The sequence below is a fragment of the Acartia tonsa genome, chromosome 13, assembly GCF_053477335.1.
Source record: "Acartia tonsa isolate MP-2025a chromosome 13, ASM5347733v1, whole genome shotgun sequence".
In the NCBI taxonomy this organism is placed as follows: Eukaryota; Metazoa; Arthropoda; class Copepoda; order Calanoida; family Acartiidae; genus Acartia; species Acartia tonsa.
The window spans coordinates 46,246,011-46,256,035 of NC_137272.1; the positions used below are offsets into that span (position 1 = coordinate 46,246,011).

At 33.0% G+C, this 10,025-nt stretch overlaps 1 protein-coding gene across 13 annotated transcripts in view; it reads left to right on the top strand.

Moving 5' to 3' along the window:
- Positions 1 to 10,025, top strand: part of LOC145304220 (major facilitator superfamily domain-containing protein 6-like) — a 30,982-nt gene that overhangs the window by 19,964 nt on the left and 993 nt on the right. For 11 of the 13 annotated variants that reach the window (XM_080146044.1, XM_080146049.1, XM_080146047.1 and 8 more), the window contains 11 exons: positions 231 to 386; positions 3,203 to 3,304; positions 3,799 to 3,848; positions 4,502 to 4,586; positions 4,982 to 5,042; positions 5,711 to 5,764; positions 6,216 to 6,253; positions 7,024 to 7,110; positions 8,030 to 8,162; positions 9,485 to 9,544; positions 9,675 to 9,739. In XM_080146044.1, the coding sequence (XP_080002170.1) occupies positions 231 to 386; positions 3,203 to 3,304; positions 3,799 to 3,848; positions 4,502 to 4,586; positions 4,982 to 5,042; positions 5,711 to 5,764; positions 6,216 to 6,253; positions 7,024 to 7,110; positions 8,030 to 8,162; positions 9,485 to 9,544; positions 9,675 to 9,739 (891 nt within the window). The remainder of the gene's footprint in view (positions 1 to 230; positions 387 to 3,202; positions 3,305 to 3,798; positions 3,849 to 4,501; positions 4,587 to 4,981; positions 5,043 to 5,710; positions 5,765 to 6,215; positions 6,254 to 7,023; positions 7,111 to 8,029; positions 8,163 to 9,484; positions 9,545 to 9,674; positions 9,740 to 10,025) is intronic. The other 2 variants (XM_080146050.1, XM_080146051.1) reach the window with 1 other exon arrangement.

The following is a 10,025-nucleotide window of genomic DNA, read 5'->3' on the forward strand; positions in this document are numbered from 1 at the left end:
GTATATATTGTTATAGCGGCAGTACAAATAGGCGGCGGACAAAATTTTCAAAGGGCTTCGATCGCGATGCCACAAAAACAAAAAATGCCTAAAATTGAACAGAGAATAATAAATTCAGGTTAGATTTTCAAAAATCCAAAGTTGATTTTTCTGTGGAGAGTCCTTTTAAAGTCTATATATTAATTTGTCCGTCTTTCTGTCGGTCATGCTTTAAACGGTTTAATTTTTAGATCAACATGGACTTGGAGCTTCCTAGGAACAAAGATAGCATCAAAGGAATCAAGAATATCTTTCTCAACATTGAGATCATGGTTTTCTTATTCATGATGTTCGTTTGTGGTGTCATGTATGGATTTGTAGAAACTTTCCTATTTGTATTCTTAAAGGTAAGATCACTATTTGTATGTTATGTCATGTATAGATTTGTAGAAACTTTCCTATTTGTATTCTTAAAGGTAAGATTATTTGTATGTTATGTCATGTATAGATTTGTAGAAACTTTCCTATTTGTATTCTTAAAGGTAAGATTATTTGTATGTTATGTCATGTATAGATTTGTAGAAACTTTCCTATTTGTATTCTTAAAGGTAAGATTATTTGTATGTTATGTCATGTATAGATTTGTAGAAACTTTCCTATTTGTATTCTTAAAGGTAAGATTATTTGTATGTTATGTCATGTATAGATTTGTAGAAACTTTCCTATTTGTATTCTTAAAGGTAAGATTATTTGTATGTTATGTCATGTATAGATTTGTAGAAACTTTCCTATTTGTATTCTTAAAGGTAAGATTATTTGTATGTTATGTCATGTATAGATTTGTAGAAACTTTCCTATTTGTATTCTTAAAGGTAAGATTATTTGTATGTTATGTCATGTATAGATTTGTAGAAACTTTCCTATTTGTATTCTTAAAGGTAAGATTATTTGTATGTTATGTCATGTATAGATTTGTAGAAACTTTCCTATTTGTATTCTTAAAGGTAAGATTATTTGTATGTTATGTCATGTATAGATTTGTAGAAACTTTCCTATTTGTATTCTTAAAGGTAAGATTATTTGTATGTTATGTCATGTATAGATTTGTAGAAACTTTCCTATTTGTATTCTTAAAGGTAAGATTATTTGTATATTATGTCATGTATGGATTTGTAGAAACTTTTCTATTTGTATTCTTAAAGGTAAGAGTATTTGTATGTAGTGTCATGTATAGATTTGTAGAAACTTTCCTATTTGTATTCTTAAAGGTAAGATTATTTGTATATTATGTCATGTATGGATTTGTAGAAACTTTCCTATTTGTATTCTTAAAGGTAAGATTATTTATATGTTCTGTCATGTATAGATTTGTAGAAACTTTCCTATTTGTATTTTTAAAGGTAAGATTATTTGTATATAGTGTCATGTATTGATCTAAAGGGATAAGACAATGGACAATCAATTAATGTACATCCCCAATGATGATACACAAAATCATTCCTTCTGTAGGTTAATATGAGTGATTGAAACGTTTGGACACCTACCTTAATGAACAAACCAATCAAAATCAAAAAAGTTCCCAAAGTCGTCAAGCCAACGAATAAGAAAACGTTATTTTAAAACTTTGGGGACAAGTGTAATAAACAGCCAAATGTCCCCTTCCACCCTAACCTATTTAGGATGATCTATATGCCCCAATTTATCTGCTTGTTGATGCTATCATCGGTGGGGATCTTAAGGGATAAGACAATGGCCAATCAATTAATGTACATCCCCAAAATGACACACAAAATCACCCCTTCTGTAGATTAAAATTAATGATTGAAACGTTTGGACACAAAAAAATCCAAAAAAGTCCCCAAAGTTGTTAAGCCAATGAAAAAGAAAACGATATTATAAAACTTTGGGGACTAGTGTAATAAACAATTAATATATTTAGGAAGATCTGCATGCCCCCATTTATCTGCTTGGTTTGATCATAACTAATGGATCTATCATCGCTAGGGATCTAAAGGGATAAGGCAATGGCCAATCAATGTACATCCATTATTATGATACACAAAATCACCCCTACTGTAGCGTAGGATTGGTGGTTGAAACGTTTGGACACTTAACTCAAAGAACCAACTAATCAAAATCCAAAAAAGTCCCTAAAGTTGTCAAGCCAACGATATTAAGAAAACGTTATTATAAAACTTTGGGGACTAGTGTAATAAAGAATTAATATATTTAGGAAGATCTACACGCCCCAATTTATTTGCTTGGTTTGACTATAACTACTGGTGCAGTTATAGCAGTTCCCTTCTTCTACTATTCAAATTAATATATTTAGGAAGATCTTCATGCCCCCATATATCTGCTTGGTTTGACTATAACTACTGGTGCAGTTATAGCAGTTCCCTTCCTCTACTATTCAAATTAATATATTTAGGAAGATCTTCATGCCCCCATATATCTGCTTGGTTTGACTATAACTACTGGTGCTGTAATAGCAGTTCCCTTCCTCTACTATTCAAATTAATATATTTAGGAAGATCTTCATGCCCCCATATATCTGCTTGGTTTGACTATAACTACTGGTGCTGTAATAGCAGTTCCCTTCCTCTACTATTCAAATTAATATATTTAGGAAGATCTTCATGCCCCCATATATCTGCTTGGTTTGACTATAACTACTGGTGCAGTTATAGCAGTTCCCTTCCTCTACTATTCAAATTAATATATTTAGGAAGATCTTCATGCCCCCATATATCTGCTTGGTTTGACTATAACTACTGGTGCTGTAATAGCAGTTCCCTTCCTCTACTATTCAAATTAATATATTTAGGAAGATCTTCATGCCCCCATATATCTGCTTGGTTTGACTATAACTACTGGTGCTGTAATAGCAGTTCCCTTCCTCTACTATTCAAATTAATATATTTAGGAAGATCTTCATGCCCCCATATATCTGTTTGGTTTGACTATAACTACTGGTGCTGTAATAGCTGTTCCCTTCCTCTACTATTCAAATTAATATATTTAGGAAGATCTTCATGCCCCCATATATCTGCTTGGTTTGACTATAACTACTGGTGCTGTAATAGCTGTTCCCTTCCTCTACTATTCAAATTAATACATTTAGGAAGACCTGCATGCCCCCATATATCTGCTTGGTTTGACCATAACTACTGGTGCTGTAATAGCTGTTCCCTTCCTCTACTATTCAAATTAATATATTTAGGAAGACCTACATGCCCCTATATATCTGCTGGGTTTGACGATAACTACTGGTGCTGTTATAGCTGTTCCCTTCCTCTACTATTCAAATGCTATTGTCAAGAAGGTAAGTGTACGTTTTTAGGGGTGCTCTGGAAAGTTTCGTATGTGACGTCATTAAATTACGTCTAAAAAGGAGGGATGAAAGGAGCAGTAAGAAAGAAAAAAAAGAAGGATTTAGACGTATTTTTATGACGTCACACACAACACTTTCCGTGTCTCCTTATATTTTCTGTATACAGAAATAAACAGAATCTCACAGACAATCATCCAAATTTTTGGAACCATCCGCAATAAACTTTTTAAAATTTACAAAATATTTATTTCAGTCAACATATTAAAACATGCACAATGATAGGATCAAAATATTTACTTAGATATATTGTTTATCGTTATTGCTAGCCATTATGGTGATAACACCTCTCCACAAGAGCTTGAAACACGTTTTTTTTATGTCGTAAATTATTTGGGTGGGATTTATATGATACATTCCTTGATTAAGGAATTACATTAGCCAACTAGAATAATTAGGGGTGCTTTAATTAATGAATTATTATTTAGATTGGATGTGATAGAGTGATAGTTCTCGCCCTTCTTATGTATGCTGTCAGGTATATTATTTTTAACAATACATATACATCAAATATCTTTGAAATGTCATTATAGTAAAAAAAAGTTGTTAAAGTTGAATACTTAATGGCAATGTTATAAATGTATAGACCAGAGGTGGATTCTTAAAAGAAATTACCCACTAATCGCTTTGTGGGGCAAAATTATTTTCGTGAAAAATCCTCCAAAATCACATAAAAATCAACAAAAATTAAATAAAATCTTATGTTAATAACCCTTCTATGATTTTGTTTAATTTTTGTAGATTTTAATGTGATTTTGGTGGATTTTTCACGAAAACAATTTTGCCCCACTAAGCGATTAGTGGGGTAAGTTGTTTTTAAGAATCCACCTCAGATAACTTCAATCTTCATTGACCTGAAATTTTGCAGAAAATTTCTGCACTTAAAAGTTTTTTGAAAATTTAAGCGCCAAATAATTTGCTAAAAGTTTTTTCAATGCGGTTACTGCTGGTTGTTCTTGTGGCTTCTCGAACTTGAACTTAAAAGTACTACTCCACTTTTGGACAAAATAACCCTTATTTTTAGGATACCTTGGATATTCATTGGTGAACTGTGCTTGGTACGCTTTTCCATTTGAGGGACTTTTAATTCTACCCAATTTATGGTGGACATAATAACCCCTTGATTTTTAGATATCTTGGATATTCATTCGTGAATTGTGCTTGGTATGCTTTTCCATTTGAGGGCCTGGAGGTTTTTACTTTCTTTCTTTTACAGGTATGACAAATTGTTAGTTTATGTATCAAAAAGTAAGTCCAAGCTTTTTTCACACCACTCCCCCACTCTAAGACGTCCATGTGTATATAGCATCTACTCTGGAAGTCCATCCGATAATATGACAGAAAAAACCACCAAATATAGGAACAAAATTAACTTATCTGTTGATATTTTTTACCCAACAATAAAAATTTTATTAAAATACCTAAACGCCTGAGAGAACGTGTTTAGAAATGTTTTAAAAAATATTTTAAATATTTAGAAAAAAATTTTGTCATTCTATTTATAAAGTGCTTCAAATTCAAAAATAGAATATAAATGGTTATATTGATTTTTAAAAAATTAAATCAAATAAATTTAAATGTTAAACAAGATACATTAAACATTTTGTTAAGGTCGGTGCGGCTGAGTTTATCAAGGATCATGCTCCCCCTGGTTTGTTGGCCACTCTTTCAGGTTAGTCATTTGTTTTCAACTTCCGACTACGCCTCTAGAGGCATATATAGGAACAGTTGAGGGTAAGAAGGTAGGGGAATGGTGAAGTAATAAAATGACACTAAACTTTCCTTTCTTTAATAAAGAACTTTTCTGGGGAGGGCTTGCTTTTTGGCAGGGGCAGTTTCTTTATAAAGGGTAGAGGTACCCTCCCCCAGATCAAATCTAAAACTTCTTATGACCTATAAGTAGCTTTATTGTAAAGGAGAACCATATTGGTCCTGCGGTTAGGCAGATCTTAAGCTACAGACAGACATATATCCTGTTACTTTTATATTAGGAAAACATACAATTTTTTGACCACTTTTCTGCCATTTAAGAATATGATTATATTTGCTGAAATGTCTACATTAGTAGACATATTTTCGGTATAGTCCTTTTCATAGCAATTCGTCGAATTTTGAATATGACTTTTGGTAGGTTTTTTTTTGGTTAGGTTAGGTTACATTGGGTTAGGTGATTGCCCTGCAGGGTTAGGCAATAGGCCCCGCAGGGTTAGAGCCCCCCGCTAGAGCTAGAAATAATAGCAAAGCTACTGTGAAAATACGAAGAAACGCCCCTTAAAAGGACTATACCATATTTTAATGATTATTATAAAAATAAAATCTAAATATTTTCGTTTTCTTTAGGTTTGATGGGAGGTGCGCATCTTGGCTTTGGAAAAGGACTTGGAGGTCTACTAGGTAATTTTAATTTTGTTTTAAAAATTATAATTCCCCGCCATTTACCCATCCCCGAAAACAAATGTTGGTGTTTTTAGCTTAAGTATTTTGGACCTAAATAAAGCATTTGATTATATACATTCTAAAATGTTCATGGTGTATGGTTCTCAGCCATAAAGTTATCATTTATAGAATTATGTTAAAGACAATTTTCCACGAAGATCAAATTAAAGTCATCAAATAAGTACCAGTTTTATTAGACCTTACCGTTACCTTCATTACCTCGGTCCCAATAAAACTGATTTTAATCTTAGAATATTTCATTTTAATACTCGCTGAAAGCTGTTTATAATATAATGCGATGAACAATTATTACTTTGTTATTTGTAAAATCTTAGTTTTGTCTGTTTAAAGATTTATTTTTATTTCTACGCTTGGCTATTTATGAATAATGTCATTCTTGTTTTTTTAGGTGGTGTCTTGATTGAGTATACTAAAAGCACTCATAGGGTAAGTAGAATCAAGCTCTTTATAGTGCCTGCAAAAAAAATGACGTCATACAATACAAATGATATGCCAGTACACAGTCTAAATTACCAATGACAGGCCAGTATAGAATTGACCAATTTTAGGCCAGTTTGACGTCTTTTTTTATGGGCACTATAAAAAGCATAAACTAGAACTATTAAATTTGAATAGTAATAAAACAATGACAAATTAAACAGTGTTTATCCGAGATAGGTCAATGAAAGTTTTTTTTCTCATTATAATCCTTTAAACAAACCTTACCTTATGTAAACATTAAAGCTACTTTTTTTCTCAAAAAGTAAGTTTTTTTGCTTTTTTAAAATGACATTGGCCCGTAAATTATATTGGTACTAAAGTCTTATAACTGCAATATCTTATTCATTTGCTCAAAACTTTTAATAAATTTTGGTTAGTTTAATCTAAAGTAGAGTAATTTTGTTTCTTGTATTCATTCGAATCCGGTGGATAGGAACCGGTTCTCATCCATACGCAAAAAACTATGTCTAGCATCGTATTATATCCAGCTTTCTACGACTATAAAAATGTACAATCATAAGTTTAAAACCAGTTTTTTTAGCCCGTGCCTTCTGCACCTCGGGGCTAAAAAACTGGTTTTAATCTTATAATTGTACATTCTATATCCGCGGAAAGCGGTTTGTAATACGATGAAAGAAATAACTATTATCATCATTGTGGATGCATATCAAATTATTTCCATTGTCTTATCCCCTAAGATCCCTGTGAATTTTTAGGCTTTCTGGTATTTTGGAGTTGCCGCATTTGTGTGCAGTATCTTCTACGCCAGCTTTGTATCGCTTTTCATGGTTAAACGAAGAATGGTAAGTTTTTTTTAGAATAATGATTCCTATTACATCAAGGTATAATGTAAGGGTATAGCCCTTTTCGTGACAACGCCTCTTAATGGGCGTTTCGTGTTTTTTTTTCAAATTAGCTTTTGATAGGTTATTTTAGGTTAAGTAGGTTTAGGTGATTGCCCCGCAGGGGCTAGAAATAGGGGAAAAGCTACTGTGAAAATACGACAAAACGCCCTTTAAGAGGCATTGCCACGAAAGAGACTATACTCTAATGTTGTAAGAGAGGCATCTCCAAAATCAAGTCATATAAAAGTAAGTATGTCCCTAAACAGTATCATGTATTGAAGTAGTCTTAAACGAATTTACATACAATTTTGTTTTGAAGTATACATTCATATTCTCTTCATTCAGCTCTGACACTCTACAAGTGTTAACGTTCGTTTTTCCTTCAGTTTCAGAGCTATGTTTTTTTTGTATGTTGTCATCCTTGTTTTTACATAAGTAGTGGTACTCTATAACTTGCGTAGTTTGTTAGTTTGTCCCAACAGGTCGTACGTTATACTCAGGAAGGGAGGGGACTTTGTGCTCTGTTTATATTCTTTATAGTTCCCAAGGTTTATAATTACGATTTATTATTCGTTGGCTTAGCAACTTTTGAGACTTTTTAAGGCCAAGGTCCCAAATTTTAACCACAAATTGTAATCTACAGAAGGGGTGATTGGTCTTTGTCTTATCCCTTTGGATACTGCTTTTGGGGAAACTTGATATTTTCTACGAATATTAATATGTTAGTACGGTTTTTGGCCCCTCGGGTCACACAAAACTGGAATTTTCCTATAATTTATCAATTTACTATCCGCAGAAGGCTGTCTATAATACGATGCGATAAATAACAAAAAATATGACTAAAATTGGGCTAAACTAATTAACTGTAATGCTTTAGCTTAATACATCTCAGGCCAAGAGTCGGAATCTTTCACGTAAAGAGGACAATACTGTCAACAATGGGGAGCCAGATATAGACAACTTGAGGAAGAAACATGCTGGTCATCCTGTTAATAAAAATGGAGATTTAGGTAAGTTGTGTTCACTTGTGGCTTTTAGTAAATGTGGTAATCCGAGCCGCGGGTTAAAGAGTTCTTTACGGCAAACAACGGTGAATGACGTAATTGAAAGACTTATGGTACAGACTGTGTAAACTTTCACGTAAATAACGTAGAAATAGATATAGATAACTTGAGGAAGAAACATGGCGGTCATCCTGTTAATAAAAATGGAGATTTAGGTAAGTGAACACTTGTGGCTTTTAGTAAATGTGGTAATCCGAGCTGCGGGTTAAACAGTTCTTTGCGGCAAACAACGGTAAATGACGTAATTGAAAGGCGAACAGTACGGACTGTGACTACTTTCACGTAAATAACGTAGAAATAGAGATAGATAACTTGAGGAAGAAACATGCCGGTCATCCTGCTAATAAAAATGGAGATTTAGGTAAGTGTACACTTGTGGCTTTTAGTAAATGTGGTAATCCGAGCCGCAGGGTAACGAGTAATGACGTAACTGAAAGACGTATGGTATGAACTGTTTTATCCTTATACTAAAGTAACAGGATGTTTGTTTGTCTGTGTGTTTGTGCTGAAGGATCTCACTAACTGCTGAACCGATCGGGTTCTCCTTTACAGGGTAGATTCTCATAGGTCCTGGAATGGTTTATAACTATTTTGGGGGAGGGTACCACCACCCTCCCAAGAGAAATCACCCGTAGAAAAAAATTACCCCTTCCAAAAAAAGAGACTTGAACGAAACATAAACCAATTATTTCTCAAATTAAATATATTAAATAAAAAAAAGCATTCAAAGTGCCACTAGAGGCCTCTAGGGGCGTAGCCGCTAGTCTTTCATATAAATAACGTAGAAACAGACAATAAAAATGGAGATTTAGATAAGTCTACTTCCAGCCAAAGGTCGTGCAATTTAAGAGATGGTTGTCTAATGGGTGTTACTTAACTTAATACACCGCGTGTTTGGACGGAAAATGAGACATTAGGCTTCCCTTATGTATCCCAGGTTGTTGAACCTAACGTTAAAGTGTCATGGACAACATCTTCACCTGTATGAGGTATTTGATAAAGTGTACTTGTAGCTATATTGACATAGATTACGTAGATATTTTGAAAGATTCTTGCTTACTCAAGAATTTCAAAAGTATCTTTCAGTTGGAGGTAAATTGGCAAACTCACATAGAATTAATTTTAAGGTCATATAAAGAAGAATTTAAAAGCTACGCCATTATCAGAGAGTGAAGGTTCAGGTCTTAGAGGGAAAAAAGAATCAATTTCAAAGTAATATACATTGTCATAATCTGTTTAAATATAATTTTGAAATTAATTGTTTTTAGAAATGATCGAATATGCTAATGGAGAGAAAGGAACTAAAGATGAGAAACAAAAGTTTTTAGGTAGCAATATTTTGATCAATAATAAAAATTTTATTTTGTGTTCACTAAGATCTCTTAGCTAATTCCCAATTAGGAATGCTTATCAGTAATCAGTAACCAATATTTTTTTTCTAAGATCCCATTCTCTTAGATGATGCGGATGCCATAAGAAAAGCTGGAGACGATGATATTGATGATGACGATGATAAACCTAAGGTAAGACCTTTATTGCACATGTCCCCAAAGTTTTATATGAACGCTTTCTTGTTCGTTGGCTTAACAACTTTTTGTTTTGAATTTTGATTTGTTTGTAAGTTAAGTTGAGTGTCCAAAAGTTTCGACCACTTTTTATAATCTACAGAAGGGGAGACTTTGTGTTTAATTATTAGGGATGTACATCAATTTATCGGCCATTGTCTTATCCCTTTAAATCCTTGGTTGATGATAATGAGAGAGAGACAGAAACTTTGAACAATAAAATAGTCTTCCCCCCAAATTATTT